Genomic DNA, 25,405 nt, shown 5'->3' on the forward strand with positions numbered 1-25,405 from the left:
TTTCTGAAAGCATGCCTCGTGGTGTGGTGCCTGTTTGTGCATGCCACTCCTCTGAGATACGAAAAGTAAACAGACCTCCCTCTCCCAGTCAAACTGCTGACACAGTCAAAAAGGAGGAGTACAGAATGCAGGAAGTCCAAAATAAAAAGGGATGAGGGATAGATTCTGCCTTTTAAATCATGAAAACATAAAATTAACGACAAATTATGAATGCCGTCATCATAAAAGAAAATTCCCTTGCAAGCATATCAAGTGGAAATGGGTTTCATTCACTTTTGAGCAATAAAAGTAAATAAATAAATCAAGCTGCTTTAGTTAACAGTTTTTATTGTATTAAAATACAGTATAATATCTTCTGCATCAACAGAAATTACTATATCTATCAAGCACACACAGCACTGACCTATATAACTCAACACATACTATTTTTACACAGTGGTAATTTGAGAGTAGCAGGTCGTGTTACAAGGTTCAGTATGGAATAGAGCTCTCTCTCATGACTCTTTACTGGGCATGTCCAGAGGGGCGTCACAGAGGTCAATTCACTGGGACAAGAAAGCCAGAGACACTTGGCCACGGTCAACATCTGAAATCCAATTTGTGTCCCGTTCTGTGAAAGAACATAGTAATTATTTCACAACATATAGTGCAGCTATAGGATATTTATAAATTCATCTGCAGATGCTTATAAAATATTAAAAAAATAATAAAACATGTCAATCACTATTTTGAAAAGACTATTTTCTTGTTTTACCAAACCAGGAGTAGAAAAGCTAACATATTCAGATCACAGGGAAAATAGGAAATCCGTGTTGTTGAGCTGAGCGGAACCAGTGAATGTTTGTGTTTGTTTTAGCATCAGTATTGCTACTTAGTAGTGACAATGTTCTGTTGTTTGACTAATCATTTTGTGGAGACAACTTTACAATCAAGTCGTTAAAAAATCAAATTCAAGCTGCGCAAACAAAAATGAGCCTGGTATTATTACAAAATAAAAACAACACGTTATACTTAAATGCAAGAGCATTATGATTCCACCTCTTAGAGTTGCCAAACCGGTAGAACACACATCAAGCATATTAAAATGCTTCTAACTGTGAGCACAAAAGCAGGCGTTGTTCACTTTGCAGTTGTGAGAGTCAACTACTTGTCCAGTCTGTTAAGTATGTAAATATCCAACAAGCTACTAGTGTTTATCAGTCACAGCGGCCAACAGCAGAATTGCAGTTTTTTTTTTTAAACAATAAGTAAATACTATTTTCATACTAACACTATTACCTGTAAATCAAGACGACGAGCTCTTGGTTCTTCTGCGTTTCATCTCGCTGTTATGATATTTCACTGCTATCTTCCTCTCATGTCCTGCAGGGCAATGGCGGTTTGTGTTCAACTCAATTTCTCTCTTCGATCTTCCTTTACCGCAAGCATGGCACGAGTATTCATGTAGATTATAGTAGTCATATTGGTCGTAGTGTGCTTCCTCGAAAGAAACAAATATTTCCAGGTCTGTAGCCATTTGGAGAGACATTGGAGCACTTATTGCCAGACTGTCGTCTAAGAGAATAAACAGATGATGTCACCCTGTGTTTATATATGGATATGAATCACGTGACCCTGTCTGGCGCCGGAACAGTTTTCGCAGGAAATGTATTTTATGCTGCCATAACTACAGGATGTTTGTTGTTTGTAAATATTGTTTTTTCAAATTTTCCTTTTTTATTTAGTTTTGTCCACTAACGACCTTGGGCTATGATTAAATGAGTGTGTTTATTTGCTTGTTTCTATCCACACGTGTTGAATGCAGCTTGTGCAGTGTATGATGAATGACACGTTTACATCAAACCCATGTTGAAACGTACATTTTGTTTTAACATTGTTCCTAATGCGTTGTTATGATTAGGTTTAGGGACCTTTGAAGTAAGACGTTTATTTTGGCTATGAAAATGGAATTTCCAAGGATGTTTACTTGAGTGAGAGGAATTAATACACATTACAGTAAAACATGTATACAACCCTGCGCTTCGTTAGAAACGTGTGAACAGAAAGCCGTTTATTTCCTTGCACGCCAGATGTTGAAAGTGTTTCCGCATACATGTTGAATGTTCCTGTAGCCTCATGCGGTGCTGTTGCTCCCCGTTTCCTCGGCTCAGCGGCCCGCCCCTGACGCTCTGACACGTCCTGACGCTTTTCCACGTCGCCGCTCTGCCTCACAAGGCAACTCGCTGCGTATGTATGCGTGTCTCCAGCTAGGCCAGAGAGTGATGGCGGCGCCCGTCCTAAGAGTGTCCACCCCTCGGTGGGAAAGAATAGCTAGGCTTATTGTTTGCCTGCTGGGGATACTGTTGTCTCTATATGCTTTTCACGTCGAGAGGGAAAAGGCTCGGGATCCGAGTTATGCGGCTATGTGCGACGTCAGTAGCTCCATCAGCTGTTCAAAAGTGTTCAGCTCAAGGTAATTTGAATTCAGCAAAGAGCGCCTACATTTGTAGCAATCTGGGAAGGGCTACGCGGTAGAAACTGTCAAATGCACTCCGCCAACATTTGCCTGCTAACGCTAACCGCAAACCATAACTGATAGCATATTGCGAGTCAAACAGTAGTTAACTTAATTCAAGTAATTTAGGTTTTTTCTCATTATTGAATAGACAAATCATTAGCTGTCCTGTTAGCTCAATGAAGCTAGCCATTAGCTAATGAAGACCGTTTTTATCGTTATTAAGCCACGTATCCAAACCGAGAGCAGTCATCAGGTAAATAATCAATTGATAAGTTGTGGATTGCTAATGTTAGCAGGTGACTGATGTGTGTGTGCTCTGTATCTTGAAGGAAGAAACACATCTGTTAGACCAACTTTAGCATCAAAGTTGATTGTACGTTACTTTTGTGAGATAAAACGTGATATGTATGATTCTGCTGCAAGACATTCATTACTCCAACAAACACTAGGATTTCTGGAAGTTGACTAGGTTCGATTTTAATATTTTTTGGGTAACTTTTTTACTTATCCCAGATGCTAGTTAGCGCTCACATTAGCTGTCATGCTGCAGTCGTGCTAATGTCTCTTGACAGCAACCAGCCAGTCCAAAGGGTTAAATTACTCCCTTTTTACCTAAAGGGAAGACGCACATACTTTAGCTGCTCCAGAAGTCAGTGGAGGGCATCATTGCATTTTTGTCTGTCTTACATGTGTTGCTCATTATCACTGTTTATTGGCAGACAAATAGCCCTCACTTTATTAATAAAGATGCTGTTAGAGAGCTACTTTGATTTATTTCTAATGGGAAATTTCTAGCATTTGTCTATTAATTTACTCTTTTAAAAATAAAACTATTTACTCTGGTAACATGACAATTATTGTATAAAACCAGTTTTGTGAAGAATGTGGCCATACTGGCTTTACAGTAGGAAAATGTAGATCGTTGATGAATGCAACCCATCTACAGTTTATTACATATGTTAAGTCAGTGAGTGAATTCTGAGTAAGAAACAGTCTCACTATTTTCAGTCATGTACTTTTACATTTAAAAGTGCCTGGAATGAATATGCTATAAAGACAGAGTGCCATGTTTTTTAATCATCGAAATAAAAATGTATGGCCGTTTAATTAAATCTAAACTCTCTTGGTTTCCAACAGTTTAACCACCACTATCATAAAGGGCTAGGCCTACACATACTACTCTACGTTTGGTAATGCAGCCTATTGTATTTGTGTGTGTTTAAGTGGGTGTTTTGTGTGTCTCCTAAAATCTTTCAGTTTCCGAGTAGGGTCTAAAGACACCTAGTGAAAATGCTGGCTGAAATGAAAGCAATGTGGGAAAACCCAGCTTGTTGCTCACATGAAGATTTAGGCCTCAGAGTGATTAATCAAGATTGATAAACATATTGCACATTAAGAGAGATTTGTAACAGCTTTTTGATCAAAATACTGATTAAATGTGGCATAATATTTTAAATCATATGGTAAAAGTCTTTAAGTGAACAGGATTCCATTTACTGTATTTACTGGACAGAGTGTGGCGTCTTATACAAGATATTCAATGCACTGATAAAATGTTTAGAATTTAATCAAACTTAGGACAAGTTGCTGCACCGAAAAGTCTAAAATTTCAGTTTTGTGAATGAAACTTCACTTATTGCATAGGTTTTTATTTGCCACATAATGTATATTGAAGAATTTGGTACTTTTTTTGTTTTGCAGCATTTGTTTCTTACCAAAATATTGGTAAAAACAAATGCGAAAATAAAATTGCTCTTTGTAGTTAACTGAACACTGCAATGCATCCATGTAAATAACAATTTTCTTGTTCTAAAACACAGAATTAAACACATTTAAATCTCACTCAGCTGGTGTTCAGGTTTTAAGAAACCAAACATTAAAAAGAATTTCAAATTTGATTTGACTTGGGTGTGATTGCCACATACTGTGTGGAAATGTAGTTCCATTCAGTACACCTCATTGTCTTAGCACTCGGCTATAATGCAGGTTTTCTACTTTACTGCAGTTTTCTTTTATATTCCTGAAATAAAATTGTAACTGCTTTGTTCTTTGCTGATGTTTTTGTGGTTTAGGTGGGGTCGAGGTTTTGGACTTTTGGGCTCAATTTTTGGAAAAGACAGTGCACTGAACCAACCCAACAGTGTCTACGGGATTCTCTTTTATGCCTTCCAACTCCTGCTAGGTAAGATGGGGTTTTTCTTCAGAGTAATCTGTTGGTACACTTTGACCTTCTTCTGTCATGGCTATATTGGACTAAACATGCCTCATAATAAAGGGCTATGTGTATTTATTAATATAGTTAAATGGGAGGCAATTGTATATATTTTTTTGGTTAAATTTATAATTTAAATTTGTTGTAGTAATAACAGTGTTGTAAAAAAATAACAAAGGCGATCAGAGGGCATGCTTCTCATAGTTCGTATGGCTTCATTAATTTATCTTTATCTCTGTATAATTTATGCAATGAGAGTTGAAAGTCAGGATAAATAGTCTCCTTATGCGTGACCTGTTTTTACTTTATGATATTTTCTCCTTTTGTTACATTCATAGTGACATTGTCCTTCTCCCCCCAAGTACAGTGATGACAATGCTAAACCAGTCATAGTTTAACATTTATTCCTGCAAAGTGGCTTGTAGGCTTCCCTGTCCACCTTGCACAGAACAAGATATCCTTTTAACCACAGCAGTTACCACTTATTTGACTAACACAGTAGCAGCCCAATTAAACTAAACTATTACAACGGGTCAACATTTCCATATTAAAAGCAAGACTACGCCGTTGCAGGAGTTGCATCATTCTCATAGCCTTGGACTGTTTAATATTTGTGACTACTCTAAAATCTGCATAACCAAGGCTCTAAGCTCTGATTAATGTCAGTGTTCATGTTGTGACTATTGTTGATAAGGATTTGACAGTAGAGACACATTTTATACCCACATGAAATTAATGCTCTAGTTCATAGTTCATTAAGTGGTGCTCTTGTACAGTGTCTTTAAGCAGATATGACAAAAAATGACAAATTAATTATATCCCAGATCAAAGTATAGGACTACATTGATTTAAAAATTAAATAAATAATACTTTAGCAATAAGGCATTGCTGCTCATACATTTGTAACATAGTATCTTGTCTTTTTCCCTCCCAGTGCAAAGCTGTCTGCTAAGTGACAAGTGAAATGTTACTGCATTATTGATTTTTATTATACAAACTGAAACTGATGGATAAAATGAACAACTATGCTGAATGTGCAGAAATTTCTTACTCCTTGTAAATCAGTAGAAACTTTATTAACTTGTTGGGCCTTAACTGACTTGTTGGGACTTTTATGGTAGGTCAGGATTTGTCTTTTTGAATTGTCAGCTGATAAATTCTCCACATCTTGATGTAACAAAAAACATAGGCTCCCCCATGGATCTAAATCAGGATCTTAAATTGGTGCCTATATAGAGGGGGAGGTTACATTTTGAGATATTACAAAATGCCAGTAACAGGGAACTGTGGAAGTTGATACCAGATCTGGAAGACCAAGAATACTTTAACATTAAACTGCATGTGTACTGGCGAGAAGGTGAAGCAAGAACCCCACATGACAGCAGAGGAACTCCAGGGGAGTTTAGCTGACACAGGACCAGTGGTGCGTGAACACAAATAGGGTCTACATAGAAAAGCAGCATCCTCAGCACAAAAGTCTGAGTCTTAAGCATGCGAAGCAACATTAGGGCAAGTAGGGATGGGATCAGTCCCATTTTATCAAAACTGAAATACGAACCTGTTTTATAAGCTGAGGCCACGCACTCATCTTTCTCAAGTTCTGATAACGTGCCCAAACCTTTGCACATGCCACAATTACTGTTTATCTATCTATTTGGGTATTTATTTATTTATTTATTTATATTCGCATTAAGTGAATTAATAAAAGCATTAATTTGAAAACTTTGCTTTTCTGCAGTGGGCAACAAAATATGTTACTTAATATGCACTCATATGAATAATTACACTGTCTAACCATGTGGTACAGTAGACATTTTTTTTGTCTTAAACAAATAAATCTCAGCATTCAAATTTATGTAAAGGAGCCAAAGTATGTAATTGAATCATATATTATTTAGTTCCATAGTCTTTTTATATATTATTTCTTTTAAATGATTAAAGATACATAAAGTAAAGTATAATATTAGCCGCTAAAATGTAGTGGAGTATTGTAATAAATGGAACATACTCGAGAACAGTAAAGATACTTTCAGTAGTTATTTTCCACCATTGTGCCCTACAGCATAATGTGTATGTAGGTTGGTGAATAAAACATTAATTCTAGCTTTATCTATTAAATGTATTCACTGAATTGAATCAAGAACATTACTTCATTGTAGTGTTCGTGTTTTGCCAGTAAGAGTAACCAGGACCCCACAGTTTCAGCAAAGGTATAGAACAGGTAATTTTTAGGAAAAAAAATTAGTCAGAGATACTAGGTTCAAAACAAATAACTGATCTAACAGGTAAAATATGTTTTGATAGTTTTTGCTAGCAAAACCTGTAGCTGAGCAGTGATTTTTAAACCTGACAAAAATATCATCAGCACAAACAAGGAGTAAACTTAGCCTTAGAAGTATGACTCCACCTCATGTGACACCAGAAGAGCACAGCCAGTCTATTCAGTGTTGATCTAAATGTCATCATGAGGAAGACAATCATATAAATAGGCCCATGTGAGGTTGACAGAGCTGACTCATCAGATTGCCTGTATGTTGCAAGGTTGTTGTTTTGGCTAAAGCTTAATTTGTGTTTCTTACTAGGAATGACTGTCAGTGCAATGGCCGCCCTCATTCTCATGACGACATCCATCTTTTCAGTGGTGGGTTCACTGTACCTGGGCTACATACTCTATTTTGTCCTAAAGGACTTCTGTATCATCTGCGTCACCACATATGCGCTGAACTTCATTCTGTTTATTCTCAACTACAAGCGACTGGTTTACTTGAACGAGGCCTGGAAGCAGCAGCTCCAAGCTAAGCTGGACTAAGCTGTCAAGAACGGCAAGAAAAACAAACAAACAAAAAAGAAAAGATATGTGACCTCTGAACACTTGATCCACCAGGAGACCTTGTTTCCAAACAATGTTTATTCTGCTGTGTGTTCTAAAAAATGAAGAAATTTAACTTAAATGTTGGGCCTGACATCTCAATGTTGATTGCGTAACGGAAGGATCTGTAAGTGAAAAGATGCTTTTGTTTTAATTTCTTTTTCCTTGTTTAACATTGTACTCACATGAGGCAAGGGCAGGCTGTGTGTGTGTGTGTGTGTGTGAGAGTGAGCGAGCGAGCGAGCAAATGAACGAGAGCACAACAGCCTATATGATGGAGAACTGCTGTCTTTTGAACAAAAAGGACTGCAGAGAGGAAGAAAAAAAACAAGACATCCGAGGGTTTCACCCAATACTGTTAGAAAGGTCCTTATTAATGCACAGCAGATCTGCACTAAAACTTGGAAGTGAGTAACGGCTCCCAAAATTAGAAAAACACTCATTAGGTTATCGTACAGTTTGCAGAAACAGTTATAAGGTGGGGAGAAGGGCGAAGGGGGAACAAAACGATTTTTACTGAATTTCTGTTTTCATGTTTACACTTTGTAGTACGCTTCGTTTTTGAAGAGGACCACTAAAAACAGGACAATGTGACAATATTGTGTGTAGATCAGTCAGATTGTTTGTTTTGCAATTCTGTAAATAGCTGCTGAGCAATATTCCAGGCTAGATACTGATGTAGTGTTTACACAAACATCTAAGGAAATCCAAACCCAACATCCACCTGTGAATCTGGAAAAAAGGTTAAGGTCACAGTTAGGTGGGTGAGACTAAAGACAAGTTTAGGAGCTCACTGGTCCTGTAATCCTTGTCAGGCATGCAGTTAAGAGTCATTCAGATTTCCTTGTTTTATGTGAAGTCTGAAGCCACCAACACAAGTCATAAAAGTAGAACTCACGGTTTTTTTCCACCAAGTATGCATAACGACGCATCCACCTACCACCTTCCTAACAAACAAACATTGTGTGAAGAGCATTCCTGACCACCACACGAGTGGGTTCCATGAAGACTTATGTGCCTAAAGGAGTGTTAAGGTAATTAGTTTTTGACATTTTGTGTGTGTGTGGAGGTGGGATGGGGTGGTCTCATGTAAAAACTAATTTTTCTTGTTTTATTGTCTTGAGGTCCAAATGCTTTATTTTTATGATCACAATTTTGTAAATTACAATACCAGTAAAGTGTTTTCCAGCTCCCTAATAGTCTCATGAGGTAGCAAAGGCTGCTACACTGTGATTGCCTGCTCAACAGTAGATTGGCCAGATGGGACAGGTCTCTCTAATCTTTCTGTTTCAGTTGCATTAATGTTCATCTGACGTTTGTTCACTGTCTGGCACGTATACATTTGATATTTAATAGGTACCACTGATCTTGACGAGCTGAGTTAGGTGATGTTCAGGAAACTCTAAAAAGGTTAGTGTTTTATTAACATTAATGACAGAAGTTTCTGTGAGAAAACACAGTGTACGTTAGGCCATATGGGGAGTCTTTGGCAATTGTACTCTAGTATGAAAGAGATCCAGGTTGGTGATGGTTTTTGAGGTAGATCACAGTATGGGGAAAGCAGGCACAGCTGTTTGTGGTCAACTCAGTGAACAGAGTAGGACCACTGTCTCTTTTCCATCCACAATCCACTGATTAAAGGATCTTATCAGATGCTTGGTTTACTATTTTATGGCGCAACGTAAACTTGAGCCACGTGCAATTGTTACTCACCTATGGTGTTAAACCAGCTTGTTAATTGTTCCTGTCAATGATAGTTTCAGTAACCCCTAATATTTTAATACAATAAAAGTTAAGATGGTTTGATGGTAGAAGTCAGGAAAGTCATTTCATGGATGTGCTTTGTGTGACAACACATGAAGTCAGTTGTGTATAAAAAATGAAAAATGATATACTTCTTTCCAGGGTAACATCAAAGTAAAACTGTTAATCTGCTTTTTTAATCCTGTGGGTTCAGGGTTGCCACAGTGGATCGTTGTCCAACAGATGCCTTCCTTATGCAACCCTCCAAAATATCAATATGTAGGCTGTTGGGGGCTCAGTGTCTTCCCCAGGGACACTTTGACATGTGCTCGGGAAAAGCAAACCCCCAACCATATGGTTGGTAGGTGGTCACTCTACCAACTCAGCCACTATCCCATGTTGACACATTATCTACATATTATAAAAGGTTGTTGGACATCCCTGTTAACTATTTTACATAAAATAGTGTCCATGTGGCAGAACGTTTTCTGTTCTCCATGTCAACATGTGTCCTTTGCATTTGATAAACATCAGTAAATAATGTTATGCAGTCAGGCAACCTAATATATGGGATCTGTGGATAGCTTTAAGTTATCCACTCCAGTAATACATAAGACATTTAAAAATAAGCAGATCCAACCATATTTCATGCAACCCAGTTCATTTGGCGGAAATTTGGCTGTGTTTTACTATTGGCCGCTAATGTAATGTTAAGTAGAGATGGTCCAGTAATCTCTAATCTTTCTAAGCCCATTTTGGAAAGTAGTCTTCAAGTGACACTATTTGAGACCATATCTTTAAAGCAAATTTAAAATCTTGGTGACTTGATTTTTAGAAACTAGTGGCTGCTTGAAAGAGAAACACATTTAAACACAATGGTTGGCTCTGGAAACTGCTTGCCTGTTACATTAACTTGACATGATCAGTAGTAAAAGTTGCAATAACATGCAGGAAACCAGCACAGTCCAAATTGTTTCCATTTTTTTCTTTTTAACAAGTCCTCTTTAGATATTCCTTATACTGTATTGGTTAAATCAGGTTCTTTTTTATGTAAGTAAACTTACATTCAGATTACAACTGTACTGTTTCTTGTTTTGGTTTTCATTCCTAACAGCATTTGTTCTCAGATGTAAGGCAAGTGTCCTATGCATTGCACCAGTCAAAGGTTTTTTTTCTTTCTGGAAGTCAGACATAATGTGAAAGTGTTTTAGGGGGAGGAACTATGGGCCCTGTGAACATTGAACTGACAACCATACAGCAAGTAGCCTGCCATTATGTCATAACTCTGCATAAACAAGCCTTTAATAGTACGTGCAGTTATTTTAAATAAGTGGGTAAGCAATTTGGATGTTTGAAATAGTTGGCTGGTGAAAGAATTAGTGTTGTATGATGATAAAAGCAGGTCAAAACAATTTATAATGCATTCTCATGAATATTCATTTAGGCCCTGAGGTATAACTGCCATGTTAGTTGCATCACCAATGCCAACAAAAGTGCCTTCTGTTTGATCACTAGGCCTTGAGCCAAAGACGAGCAACAGTAACAGCCTTGTAAAATTAAGAAAGCTTACTGCAACAGGCACTTTGCCTTCCTTAACATGTAATCTGAGAAATTGGACATTCCCAAAGGTTTATTCAGTACATGTGCAAAAATCAATTCAAGAATTTCCAGAAAAAATGTCCTGTCAACCAATGGCTTTTCCTTTTTTTTTTTTTTTTTCTTGAACACCACTGTACACCTTTTTTTTTGACTAGCTAGGACATGTTTGTTAGCTAAGAATGCACTCTGTTTAAACGACATGATTATAATTGTCTTTTTCATCATTGATTATGCCCTTTAGCTGTGTAGACTGTTAAAATTCTGGGTTGTTTTAGGGAAGAAATAAAGTTGAGGGGTTGGAGGGCTAGGAATCCATGTGTCAGCATCAAATGTTTATTAAGTTTGTTTTTGGAGGAAAACGTAACTGGGTTTGCTTCTGTATTGCCAAATATGTTTTAAAATGCTGTATTTTCTTACATGGGAAAGTGTTACACGAATGGTAGGAGGGTGCGAAAAAAGTTATGTTTAAATCCAACTCACCTTAAGGAAAAACTGTGGAAAAGGTTGACATGAGAACATTTTTAATTGTATCATTGTCATGTGGAAATGATCTACCATTAAAACATTCCCTCTGAAACTACATGCTATTTATTTGAATTAATTAAAATAGTAAATTAAGGTCAACTGTAAAATGATTTGTGTTGACCTAAACAGTACAGAATAAAACATTTGCATCAAATACAGTCCAAGAAAAAAAGGTGCCTAAAAAGGCAACTTATGTTTCGACACTTAAAATTCAAATTTCTAAAACCTATTAAAAAAAACACCCAGCTAGTGTATACTTGAAGAAAAACCGAGGCTGAGTCTGAATAATCAGTATTTGTCCAGCTGTAACACAAAGGTCAATCCTGTGATGAAGACACATGGAGTGATGATAGTGAAAAGTCAGGCTGCAGTCACACCACTGCCAACAATCAAGACAGAACTTAACCCTTAAGGTGTATGTTGGGTTTTTGGAAACATTTAGTCACAGTAATTTGAGATAACTGGAGGCACTTGGAATGTAAAGTATTATTCATTGTTCCCTTCAGGACAGCTATACTTTGAGGAATGTTAAAAATATGTTAAAGATTAATTTAAAAAAAACAATACAGTTTGGATATTAAGTATATGCTTTAATTCAATTCAACTTTATTTATATAGCGCCAATTCACAACAAAGTCATCTCAAGGCACTTTACAGAATAAAGTCAAGCCTATAAAAATCTCTTGATTAATACCAAAAGTCACTTTTTGATTTTCATATTAAAAATAAAGCTCTGCTATGATTAGAGTCAACATTGTAATTCACAGAGACATTACATGTATACAGCACCTGAATCTAAAAAAAAACAAAAAAAAAAACGAAATTCACACGTTTGCATTGCTTTAAAACAAATTTAAAAATTATTTTTCAGAAAAAAATTTCCTTAAACATACAAGCAACAGAGTGGTAACTTCTTTCCAGTTTTTATTGCAATGTGCTTTGTCTGCCATGTGAAAAAACCTTACCTGACTGTAGGAAAAGTAAAGCTAATCACACATGAAGCATTGACTTGATTTGACCTTTTTATGACAGCAATTGGCCGGATTTCCTTCCTGCAACAACCCTCCCATTTTTATCCGGGCTCAGGACCGACACCAAGGTTGCCCTTTATGGCGTGATGGGCTAACTGCACCATTGATTAAGCATAAATGCTAATTAAGGAAAAGAAGATTGCTCATATGTTCTGCGAAATGAAGAACAGATGGCTTTAAAAACCCTGATTATAGTGTTGGTGTTGCGTTCATATATGCAGAATACAGGAATAGCTTAGGAATAGCTAATGTGTTTCCATGTTGATTTGACTTCTGCACTCAAGCACAGACTGATAAGATGAAATGAAATGTTCTACAGTAACAAACTGAATTTTATCAGCATTTTTCCATAACGCAATTTGCTGACATGAGATCAAACCTGTCCTGGACTGGATGCCCCCAGTACTAGCAGGTGTCAGAGTGAGCAGGGAAGCTTAGTCCAAGGAGGAAGTCTGCCCGTTTCATTTGCCAGTTTCCAGTATCTCTCCCTGAGGAGAAATGCTGCTGCTTTGGGCTGCCTTTGCCTGGTGAAAACACCCTTCTTGTTCCCCACCACACGGACGATTCCTGCAGACACAATGTAGAGGATGCAGAGACAGAGGAGTCTTTTGTCAGGTCAATGTGCTTATTCACTAAAGGGGCCCATGTTTCGCTTCTGGAATTTTTACATGTAACTTCACTATTGTGATGATGGGGATCCATAAAAAGCAATGCCATATTTCCAAACTGTGAGCTAACTCCCAAGTCTAAGTCTGCTGTGCACGTTGTTGCACAGCCTTCATGTGAATTTTCTTGGTTTTTAATTTTGCTTCCTGGTAGAGAACTACCCTGAAAAGCATATAAGGACTTTCATTATGAGCACACACTCCCCAGACCACTGTGCTTGTAAGCACTAGTTAAGGTTGGCACATGTTTTTCAACTGTAAACTTTTCATTTCCTTAACTTGTTCATTCTCCCAAAGAAAGAACACATGATACAACAGTGGATAAGCCTGTAACAGCCTTCTCTACCGCTTTCATCTGTTCACCACACCTCTAACTGTTTTCACAATCTGCCCCCTGTTGATGTAACTGTAGTCAAGTTATACCGGTATTCTGCCAACAATTGTAATTGAATGAGTATGAAGAATTATAGAGAGGTGCACAGTGTGAACACAGCCTAATCTGAACGGAATGACCTGGAAGTGGGGGGGGGGGGTAGTTACTTAAGTAGTTAGTTAAATGTTATTTAAATGCAAAAGGCAATACAGTCAACAGCTATAGCTTTATATCTATAGATAAAAGTAACTTAAAGTTACTAAAAATAGCCATCGCAAGGATTTTTTGTCCTGATTGCTAATAGGTTTCAGCAATGCAAAAGTGATTCACAAAGCACTGAATCTCCCCATGTAAAATGCCCATTTCTACAGCCAGGGATGTTTCAGGACAATTTATTTAACATTTTCTTATTATAAAAGGAAATTTCTAAGGCTTTACTCATGTGAGCAGGAGTCTACCTGTAGCCTCCTCAGCATCAGGTGATTAGCACAGGTTGTTTTTGCTCACTGTGTAAACTGAAAGAGAAAAACTGGACGTTATGATCTGCAGCTGTAGTACCTTGTGCAGTCATGAAGTCAGCAAAGTTCCAGATGAGTTCACCAATTACAAACTGCTTTCGCTTCTGGTCAAATACATTGTGGTAGTTCTGGAGGACCACCTTCTGGTACTCCTCCGTAAACATGAGGGGTGGATCCTGTGAAGACAGAATCTTATCAAACTATGTACATTATAGTTACACAGTTAGGGCTGTGTGAAATATCCTAATATAATTGTCTTCATATCCCAATAAAGATATATGTATCATAGAAATGCTTTTTCTTTTTTTTTTTCACACAAATGATGATGTGAGAAGGCCAATTATTATATACTTGACAAAATGTAATTATATTTATTACATTTATCCTTAGAACCTCTGTGCAATTTTTCAGTTAACCATGTCCCTTCCAACATCCTTTTGTAGCTCTCATCTCAACATTATCTTCAAACTGTTTCTTGAGTAGGTGGGATTGCAGTTACAATTGTGGCCACAGTAGGACACAGGCTTCTTTTTACTTTACCAAATGAGAAACATTTAAATTTTTAAATGAGTTAGAAGACTAAGTCATTTGTCACTAAGAAAAGCAATAAAAAATAAACATGGAATGGTCAAAGTCGTACTGAACTTTAAGGTGGTTGACTGATTCACAGCATGGACCGATTAACCCTTAAAGATGCAAATAGTTGCAGGCTAATGGGAACTAGTTAACAAAGAATTCCGATTTTTTGCTACATTTTCATAGATGAGTATAATGTCTGCACTGCCCCTTTTTCTCAGAAAGATGTTTGATGCTGCTTCATTTGCTTTATACAACTAAGTAACTAACTAACTACTTGTATTCAATCACTTTATTTGTATTGCTACACTGCTGTACCTGTGTTGTGTGCAAGACAGCAAAACCTCACACTGCCAAAAAAGGGTGTTTTTCGACCCGACAAAATAAACGATAGACGTTTTTCTTATGTGATACAATATATATATTGTCATTTGGAACAGCCCTGTACACTGTATATTTAAATTGAAAGAAAACTGTTTAACTGTGTATAAATATTTGTTACAATAACAAACTAAAAACGTGTGCTGATTGTGGTTTATCAAAATCTGAAGTGAACCACAGCCTTACCATATTGCAGAAAGTCAATATAATTGATTGATTGCGTCACAGTCATTCTCATTAAATGTGAAAGTGTGTAAATCCTCACGCTGTGAAGACCTGGCACCACATCTGCTCCATATTCACTCTGGATGATGGGTTTCTGGTACTTTGTATGCCAGTTCTCAAACTGAGTGTTGAGCTGGATGGGGATCACTTCCAAGTGGCCTGGATCATGGTACCAGGAGAAGTAGCTGTTCACACAAATGACATCCACAAAGGGAGCCTGGGGACAAGATAAAAGAAGAAGTAAGAGATTTACAGACGCTTTTCAACCTGTCCACTATTGTAATGTTCAACACAATATGATTAACTTCAACATCAATTGTTTGTTTCCATAACCTACAGGCCATATTTACATCTTACAACTGGAAATGATGGTGCTTTCACTCATAGAAAAATGGCTGAGGTTTGTCCGAGGCTGCAAACTAATCAGAACCTTCAAGCCACAAATATTACCTTCAAAGATATTCCTTAGAGCACAGGAATGTGAAAAACTCTCAGACATGTTGCCTCAGGCATCAGGCAACAGCCTCCGAATACAAACAGACAGACCTCTGAAGGAGACCTCACTAACTTGACTTTTACTCCCCCATTTTATATCGGGCAACGTATCCGCATGAGGAAGAAATAACTATGTTAACATATTAAAATATTCAAACCACGGTCTTGAAGAATGCAATGAAGAATTTTTGTTATTGTACATGATGCGGGACTAACTTGGGGAAAATCACTTGGAAGTTGTGTGCACCCATCACAATTAAGTAAAAAATAAATTAGATTCTGGAAACAGTTGTAGGCTGCTCTTTTTATGCTGGCACACTCACAAACATTTAATAAAACCACTATTTACTTGTTTAAGTATGCAATCACAACCACAGATTATTATGTATTTGAGTCAGTAATAGTTAATGTCACAGAAAAATAATTGTAATATTTTATAAGCTTTCAATGGTTTATTTTCCACTGATGCACAATTCAGGTAAACTTAGCAGGATTAAAATTATTGCTATCATGTGCACAACATTAAATCCACCTTGGTGTTAAAATTGTGGTAGACAGGGGAACTGAGATGCAGTTTTATTTCTGACACCTGTTGGTCATGGCCAGCATTAAATCCTTCCTATGCTGAATCCAGTCCACCTCAACAGTGCAGTCATATAGACTTCTACATCACTGCAGGACGTTGAGAAGTAAGCACTGAATATTTGTATAGGGGGTATTAAGTTACTTCTTGATTGAAAAAACAAAAAAACTTCAATTTATTTTCTTCTTTAATGCATCAATATGGTTAGTGTTAAATTTACCCCTTTGTCCCTGGCATAGTTACTGTCTGTGACATACGTGACGGGCCGGGTGGGGTCCAGAACTTTAGTGTGTTTTATCACTGTCCTGTAAGAGAAACATATATAGACATTTAATTCAAAGCAACTGTGATTTAGTAATGCTTATAAACACAAGACAGACCAAATTACTTAAAGAGTAAGTGAGTTTGGGCAGGTCTAGTATTTGTCTGCCCTGTTTGTTGCCATGGGTTACTGAGATCAAAGTGACTGTGTTCGAGGTGGTTTTTTGATTATTCTTAAAGAATTCCAACTTTCAGAGTAAAGGGATGGAGTGTGACTGACAAACCAGTGTCTCTCCAGCAGACAGTTTACTAATTCTGAAGCACTTACAGGGCAAAATGAAGGTTAATAAAATAAGTAAATGATTATCATCCCTTTTGGCAATTGTCACTTTATGAAAAATTGAATTAGTGAATCCATCAGTACGCAGTGCTTTACATAAAGCAAAAGGATCAATACTTACTGGAAATAGTATTCAGCAGGGGGCAACTCGGCAGCAGGCTCATTAGCTACGGACCACATGACCACAGAAGGGTGGTTCTTGTCTCGACGTATAAGCTCTTCCATGACAACCAGGTGATGGTTGAGGGAGGCGTTTTTAAAACTACGGCTGTGACGAAGGAACAAAGACATCCGTCATTCGGGATACACCAGCACAAAAGGCAAAGCTAACACATAGCAACATCTGTAAGGACAAAGAGTTAAGACCCACTTGACAACTGTTCTGCATGTAAATAACAGATTAAATGAATATTTTTTTCTTAAATATTTACATTCACTTAAACTCCTGACACATAGTCTTTTATCCATAAAGACTGTAAAGCAACGCCTTCATACAAGTCTTTGTTCCAAGAAAATTGCATTATAGAAAGTTCATATATAAAGTTTATATAAACTTAATGCATTCTAACTCTAACCCCAATATGCAGCAAGCTGTTTGGACATTTTTCCAGGCTCACTCGTCCACAACAACATTAAAACCACCAGGATCTAGATGTATACACAAAGTGTAGGCAACAGAGAATATGCATTTGCCACTCCACCCCAAGTGTACCCAGTTTTTTTTAGAGGCAACATGAATGAAATGATCATGAGAATTTAAATTTAAGATGGGAGAAATAATCCAGTATTTGGACATCGTTTTAACTGTTTTTTTTTTCAATATATCTTTTTGCCTTATTACATCTAAATCTACATTTCAATTAAAGTGTGCATTTAAAAACTGTGAAGGCCTCAGCCAGATCTGGGTTTTGTCTTTGTCCATGTGTGGTTGGCTGTATGTTCTGTGTTTTCATTGTCTTCCAGGAATTCAAAGTGGGGAGCTGAGTTTTTGACATGCACCACATCTGTGTCAACTGTGTTAAGATTCCTATAAATGAGGCCTCAAAGATCTCCTCCCAGTCTTCCCATGGGCCTGCCTGCTGAATCCTCTGTGTTTTCTACATCCAGAAACACTCTTAACACTATCCATCCAACTGCATACAACACTGACTTGCTCACAAAGATAATTTAAATCTCTATGTGTATCATCATGCTTGTTATCAGCAGACAGTGCAAAAGCCTGCATCTCTGGTGGTATGGGGGTCCATTGGTGCCTATGGCGTGGGCAGCTTACACATCTGGAAAGCCACCATCAATGCTGAAAAGTACATAGAGGTTATAGAGCAAAAATATGCTCACATCCAGTCAATGCCTCTTTAAGGTAAGGCCTTTCATATTTCAGCAAGACAATGCTAAACCACGTCCCGCATCTGGGTGGCCTGCCTGCATTCCAGATCTTTCACCATTACGAAACATTAGGTACATCATAAAACAAAAAAATCCCAGATCTCGGAAGGAAGAGGGGATGCTGCACAATGGCAAACTTTGCCATGTGTTTTTATTTTCCATGACATGTTAAAATTTTTCAGTTTTAACAACTGATATGTTGTTGTTTGTTAATCTATTGTGAAGAAAATATGGGTGGATGAGATTTGCAAATCATTGCATTCTATTTTTATCACATCACATGTCAAAGTGTCCTTGAGCAAGACACTGAACCCCAACTTAGTTGCTCCCGGTGAGTGTTGGCCTGCCGCATAGCAGCTCCCCCATCGGTGTGTGAGTGTGTGTGATTGTGAGTGTGAATGGGTGAATAAGAAGCAGTGTAAAGAGCTTTGAGTGCCAATAGGTAGAAAAGCGCTATATAAGTGCAGATCATTTACCATTTAAACTGAAGACTTTTTGTAGAGTTTAACAAATATAACTATTTGGTGATTATCATATTATTATTTAAGTTTATTTTTGTTTGTGGGTAACATCAACAATTCAGTTTTTTTAATTACTCAAAGTGTGAACCATATTATGGAGAAACACACAGGGAATAAAATGACTTCTGATATTGCTGATATATGACGGTCAGTTATTTCGGTAAAATGATCAGTAATCTTTAAAATAGCAAAATGATATACGATATAAAATAATGCCACACTGGTCCACAGAAAAAGAGAAGGACAAAAAAAAAATAATCAAGTACCTTTAACTTTTTACTTATGTATAAATGTCAGTGTGGTAGTACTACTTATAAAAATCTGGCAGGAAATGTGAATGCAGCAACTTAGCCAGGATCTCTCAACATGACTATGCTAGAATGGATGAAAATTATATTATACCTATCTTGTGGCTCTAATTTAACAGCAATGACACATGCAGTTGTCTGACCTCATACACTGTACACAGTCAGATGCTGACCACCCTGAATCCCTAAATGCATGTGAAGGTCACAGAGCTTTGGCCAGCAACACTTACATGTCTTTGATGCCCACCCCTGGACACTCATCTATCACCACAATGCCATGGCGGTCACACATCTGCAGGATCTCCTCAGCATAGGGGTAGTGACTGGTTCGAAAAGAGTTGGCCCCCAACCACTTCATTAAGTTAAAGTCCTTGACGATCAGGGGCCAGTCCAAGCCTTTACCTCGGATCTACCACACAGGATGAACATAGGATTAAATTACTGAAGTAAATCCACTTCCTTGGGTACATTTGCAAACTTTGCAGCTTTTTCAGAAATATTGGATTTGCTTTCTTCTGGCGGTACTCACATCTGAGTCCTCATGTTTATTGACACCGTGGAAATAGAAGGGCTTGTTGTTGATGAGGAACTGGGTGCTGGTAACATTAACAGTGCGGATGCCAACTGGTAGAGTATACACATCTTCATATTTAGATGCCTCATCAGCTGCCACTAAGCGAACCTGGTCGTTGAAGAAACTTTGAACATCAGAAACCTATTTTTTGATGACTCCTGAGCTCTTTTAACATATACATGTAAATAAAGTTTGGGATAATTACCCAACCAGTGCAAAGTCATTCCTACATAAACTAAAACACCGCAATGGTATAAGATTATGTGTTGACTAGTGATAACCTGAACATTTCTTAGTTGTAAAAACTAAAATATGTGATACAGCCTAAATTCATTCAAAAATTAGAGTCATGCTTTACTTAAGTGTGTTTTTTAAACCCTTATTATAAATTTTTGCCCAAGTTTTGATTCTATGATAACTAACATTACCACAAACTTCCCTGATTTTAGCTTTAACAAAAAATGGAGGATAAAGTCTTGTGGTCTTTTGGGAAGTTCATATTTTGTTATTGAGGAAGTGTTCACATCCTGTAACGTCTTTAAAAACACTGAAGCAGTCTGCAGAGTATGGTAAAGTGTATTGTAGCAGAGCAGGCAGAGGGAGGCTGGGTGTAGATTTTCAGTGTACTTCTAGTACTAGCTATGTAAAATAAAGTTGCTTATTTTAACTTTGAGAAAAAGTATAAAGTAAAATAAGGAAAATGTACTTAAATTTTAAAAAGTAAATGTACTTAATCCTCATTACTGTAATAGTATTTATATAGAAGTTAATTATTTGAATACAATAGCTTACTATCACTCACGCATTAATGTGTAAGCAGCCTTTTACTGTTGTAGTTAATTCAATGGTAAATGTTCTGCATTGCACTTATATAGCGCTTTTCTACCCATTGGCACCCAAAGCGCTACCGAAGGGGAAATTCATTACGCACTAAAAAGGTCTAGCTGACATTTTTTTCAGTGTGTTGCCGACGGATGTTTATGTCTGAACGGGAAGCACTGAGGATCAAATTGATTATCCTTACGTTAATAAGGAACCTGCTACCAAAATTGGCAGGTATTAAATTAACTATGAGGGTGTTCATTTCATACTCTTGAAGTGTTAGTTTAACACTCTGCAAATTAATTTATTTAATTTAAGTGGACAATTTTTGCGCTGACATATGTAGTGCTATAAAAAGTTAATTTGACTCTCCAATGTAATGGAGGTGACTTATAAAGTAGCATGAAAAGAAATTACTGGGAGAAAGAACAAGCACCCTGAATTATACTTAAGTAGAGCACCTAAATAAATGGTCATCCTGCCACTGTTGTTGAGTGCAAAGTATACTGTACTGTCTAAAATGCTGATTAGTATTATTAATAAAACCCATTTCTTTTTAAAGCCACCTGCTTAACTAACTACTCTCACCATGCTCATATGACCTGAATCTGAAACTTTGCACAAAAAGTCACTATGACAAATATATGTATAATATAAATACATGTTGCCTTACCTCCATAGAATAGAGATAACCTGGATTCACATGCATCAAATAAGGCCACCACAGCTTAACATCTGCCACTTTGAGCACGCCAGATGGCATGCTGGAGGAGGCCACAGAGTGCCCATCATTGTCTATCAAAGTGACCTTCAGGGTGGGGGTGGCAGCACCTTGGACTTTGACTTTGTACATGACTAGACCTGCAAAAGAGTGCAACCATCAATGTTGAGTAAACACACAAAAACATTAAGAATGCAGTTGTTATGTGTGATGCACATGATATTAATTCTCATTTTTTTTTTTATAAGTGACCAAAGAAGTCTTTCTATTTAATTTAGTTGCAGTCGTTTACCAGTGTTATCCAAGAAATCAGTCACCACAGTGATGTCATCCACATAAGCCTTTGGAGTAGTATACAGCAATACAGGACGATGGATCCCAGCATAGTTGAAGAAATCAAAATAGGTGTTTTGCACAAAATAACCATCAGGATACCTGTTGCAATTACAATTTCTCTCAGTATCTGATACACACCCCAACAGGCAACTATACACATTAAAACAGCAAATTGAATGTGTTACTTAAGGTGTAAACAAAGAAAAGTGAAAGAAATATAAAGTACATAAAAGAAGATGAAATCTTATGTAGAATAGGTGAAAGTGCTAAAAGCAGGTGAAATGTCATTTCATTCTCAAATGTCATGTCACTGTTAGTTGATAGAATGTTAACCATCTAATCAATAAGTAAAGCAAAAGTCATGATCAATGTCCCAAATTAATCAACAAAAGTGGTTGAAACATAACTTGTTTACTGTTTCAGATAAACTAAACAACAAGACGAAGATATCTTGGACTCTTGAGGAAAAACAGTGTGCATTTTATAATTATTTTCTGGCATTATAGGAACAAAAAAATCATTAATCATGGAAAGAGCATGGAGATGATTCTATAAAGGAAATTAACTGTCAGTTGCAGCCCCTTGCCAAGTCGGAAATATAGAATAATTGTAGTTGAAATTAAATAAACAAAAAAACTTTCGTATTAAATGAGAGTTTTTACATTCTGGGGTCGTCCATGTGCTCGATGATTCCTGGAGGAAGTGTCTGCAGTGTAAGAGTGTTGTTGACAGCGATGGTGATCCTGCATGGCACACTTGGGTCCTTACGGATTAAACTGCCGATCTCAGCCTCAAAGGGAAGATGCCCCCCTTCGTGTTCTGTCACTTTTACCCCATTCACCCACTGCAAAAGTAAAGACAGTGATTCTGTAGAAGCATTGTCCCAGTAATTCAGTAGGTTAGTATAAGTGAACTGACTATAAACTGAATACAAGCAAGGATTAGATCTGGTTCATGAATTAGTGAGACACAGTGTTGTGTGTCTTTGATAGGAGTTGATTGGGAGGATATACATGTTACTCACCACTATTGCATAATAGTGAGCACTTCCCACCCTGAGAACCACTCTTATTCCCTCATTGGCAATCCAGTGGACAGGCACCACCACCTCTCGCTCATACCACACCCAGCCAATGAAATCTCTTAGTGTGGAGTCCTGTGTGATGTCATTGTAGCTTGCAGGAATTGGCATATCAATCACTGGACCAGTCTAGGAACAAGAAAACAACAGTGAAACATTTTATTTCAGTGGTACTTCTGTACTCAGTGGTAAGTTTGTGGTTAAAAGAATTATAACCAGCTTGAGTAATAACACTATGTTAGTTGAAGACTGTTAATAATGACTGTATTACACTGCGTATGGTAGCTGTTGTATGTCAACTTAGGTTCAGGACTCCACAAGATAAATCTGAGGGTTTACAAGGTAATTCAAGGAGTAAGAAAGAAAAACACATATCTGTTATGCAAATCTCTGTCATGTGCATTTATGGACTTGCCTCTGTGTATCTGTTTTTTCTTGTGAACTATTTGTTAAAAATTAACACCCTAAAAGACAAAATCATCACTTATTTTAAGATGTATTTATCTATATTATATGAGTTCAGGATCGCCACAGCAGATCATGCAGATCATGCAGATCGAGCATGTTGATTAGGCAATATATGGTTGAGTAACTCGATTCAAGCTGCAGAATGTAAAACCAAACAGTCCAAAACCTTCAAGTGTAGACTTGTAGTGCTACAGACCTGTGATCTGACTATGTATCATGTTAGTATGAAGATGTTTTATTAACATAATTACTAGGTATATTGGTACATGTACATGGTACATGTAGGATAGGATACCCGGACGTATTTTGGCTGCACAGTTCCAGAGTTCCAAGTAGTGTAAAACGCACAGATTTGGACGATATTTTTCAGAGTGTCCACATCAGGCCCAGATTTTCATCAGTTTCAGGTTTGAGGCTAGTGTAAAATCCCAAAGTTCATGGGGCATCCTCTCAAGTATTGTCCTGGTATACTACATGTACTATTACCCGGCCATATTTTGGCTGCAAGTCGTCTAGAACGCACACATTTGGAGGATAGTGTGAGAGAAACTGAGGCAGGTATCAAACAAACAACGTGTGCTGCTTTAGTTGCTTGTTACTGTTCCTCTCACCTCCGCCAGACGACTGCTGTACCAAGCCTTCGCGAAGCCCTGGTTTCTGTTCGGGGACTTATCAGCCCTGAAGTTCCACAGCCCGCTCAGGTCTTTGACCTCCCTGGAGGAGGACTCCCGGGGGAAAAGCATGCCGGTGTCCAGCAGACATGCCGCGTCAAACAGAGAAAACAAGCACAAAGCACGTAAAAGCCTCCACTGTGACATTTTCCATTGACGAGCATTCGGAAACTAACTCCGCGGCTTTTGTTCCCCGTTCAGTCACATGGTCTGGTCACATGACGCAGTGCTGCCTTAATCACGTCTTCTTGCCTTCCTGCCATTTCAGCACTTCATCATCAAAGGTAACAAAAGGGTTCAGTACATATATATATATATATATATATATATATATATATATATATATATATATATATATATATATATATATATATATATATATATATATATATATATATATATATATATATATATATATATGGCTGTCACATATAACATCAATTCTGTCAGATTTTAAACAGACTTATAATTTTAAATATCACTTACTAACATGATTTTACAGATTCTGGGAGTTTTATTCATTAAAGACAAATTGCAATTTTTGTGGACGTGACCATATGGGATGACATCAGACCATCGATTGCTTGGTGAAGTCGAGGTGTCTGAAACAGGTCCGAATTTTTCAGTCAGAGATCTGACTTCAAAGACTGCTCAGCTGGGTTTTCAAGTACAGACTTGGAAATATCCGAGCTCTGATGTGTCTCCGAACGCAGCATCAGTGGGCTACTGTGCCACTACATCAGTGACACTAGATGGAGCCAAACCGAAGCGAAGGCGCAGAGCAGCAGCATCGTTACACCGATGTTATCAGGATCCTATTGAACCTCCACAGCCACGAAATATACTTTTATGTCACAGAGAACATGAACAGATTAACGTGGTGGATGGCCTGGGGCGAATATTTACCTTTTAACCTCCAGTTTGTGGTAATTTAAGCTCTACTTTTTTCAGGAATATTATAATGTGAATTTCAAAAAGTAACAATGAAAAGGTAATAAATAATTACTGCAAGGCAGTTCACTTCTAAATGCGTTGGTACTGTGTATTTCCACTAACCAAGTGACACACAATCAATATGGGTTTCCCTTAAGGCATGTGGTTTGTTGGAAATAAAGCCATGAGGGTGGATTGATAGTTTCAAAGAGAGCCATTTGGACATTTTGAATTTGTGCTCGACCAACATTAGTAAATATGCTTTGAAACATGTAAAACCACCACTACATCATAATGACAATGTTTATATGCCCCTGTTTTGAAGCAGTGATTTTAATTCATCAGTTTCAGGTTTGAGGCTAGTGTCAAATCCCAAATTTCATGGGGCATCGTCTCAAGTATTGTCCTCTCTATTGTCAAATTGCTAATAAAAATGGTCAATAAACTCTTAAATAAGATTATCTATATATTTAATAATGTTTTCACTACACCTCTGTACTACTACACCTCACTGCCTTCCAGTGTTTAGTGCCCATGTAATTCTGAATATACGAGTGTGAGTATAAGTGTGTGCAGAGAAAGTAGTTTGCAAAGAGCCTAATGTGAAATGTAGGTTATATTAGTCCCCCTACAAAAAAGAAATCTGATAATCTATTATCAGCTCATTTTGAGCTGAGAACCTAACGCAACC

At 37.4% G+C, this 25,405-nt stretch overlaps 2 protein-coding genes across 2 annotated transcripts; one reads left to right on the forward strand and one right to left on the reverse strand.

Annotated features, from left to right (window-relative positions):
• Window positions 1–2,197: 2,197 nt before the first annotated feature.
• Window positions 2,198–9,232, forward strand: vkorc1l1 (vitamin K epoxide reductase complex, subunit 1-like 1). Its single transcript, XM_067493978.1, has 3 exons — window positions 2,198–2,452; window positions 4,570–4,679; window positions 7,292–9,232. Exons 1-3 carry the CDS (start codon window positions 2,229–2,231, stop codon window positions 7,516–7,518), a joined length of 561 nt encoding a protein of 186 aa, XP_067350079.1. The 5' UTR covers window positions 2,198–2,228; the 3' UTR covers window positions 7,519–9,232.
• A 2,782-nt stretch (window positions 9,233–12,014) lies between these two features.
• Window positions 12,015–23,985, reverse strand: gusb (glucuronidase, beta). Its single transcript, XM_067493977.1, has 12 exons — window positions 23,722–23,985; window positions 22,586–22,771; window positions 22,224–22,405; window positions 21,518–21,660; window positions 21,178–21,365; window positions 19,638–19,790; window positions 19,339–19,517; window positions 17,015–17,161; window positions 16,513–16,597; window positions 15,255–15,431; window positions 14,073–14,208; window positions 12,015–13,043 (listed from the first exon to the last, which is right to left on the reverse strand). The coding sequence occupies exons 1-12, from the start codon at window positions 23,926–23,928 to the stop codon at window positions 12,892–12,894; spliced, it is 1,935 nt and encodes a 644-aa protein (XP_067350078.1). The 5' UTR covers window positions 23,929–23,985; the 3' UTR covers window positions 12,015–12,891.
• Between the last annotated feature and the right edge of the window lie 1,420 nt (window positions 23,986–25,405).

This window comes from Channa argus, chromosome 24 (assembly GCF_033026475.1).
Source record: "Channa argus isolate prfri chromosome 24, Channa argus male v1.0, whole genome shotgun sequence".
NCBI lineage: Eukaryota > Metazoa > Chordata > Actinopteri > Anabantiformes > Channidae > Channa > Channa argus.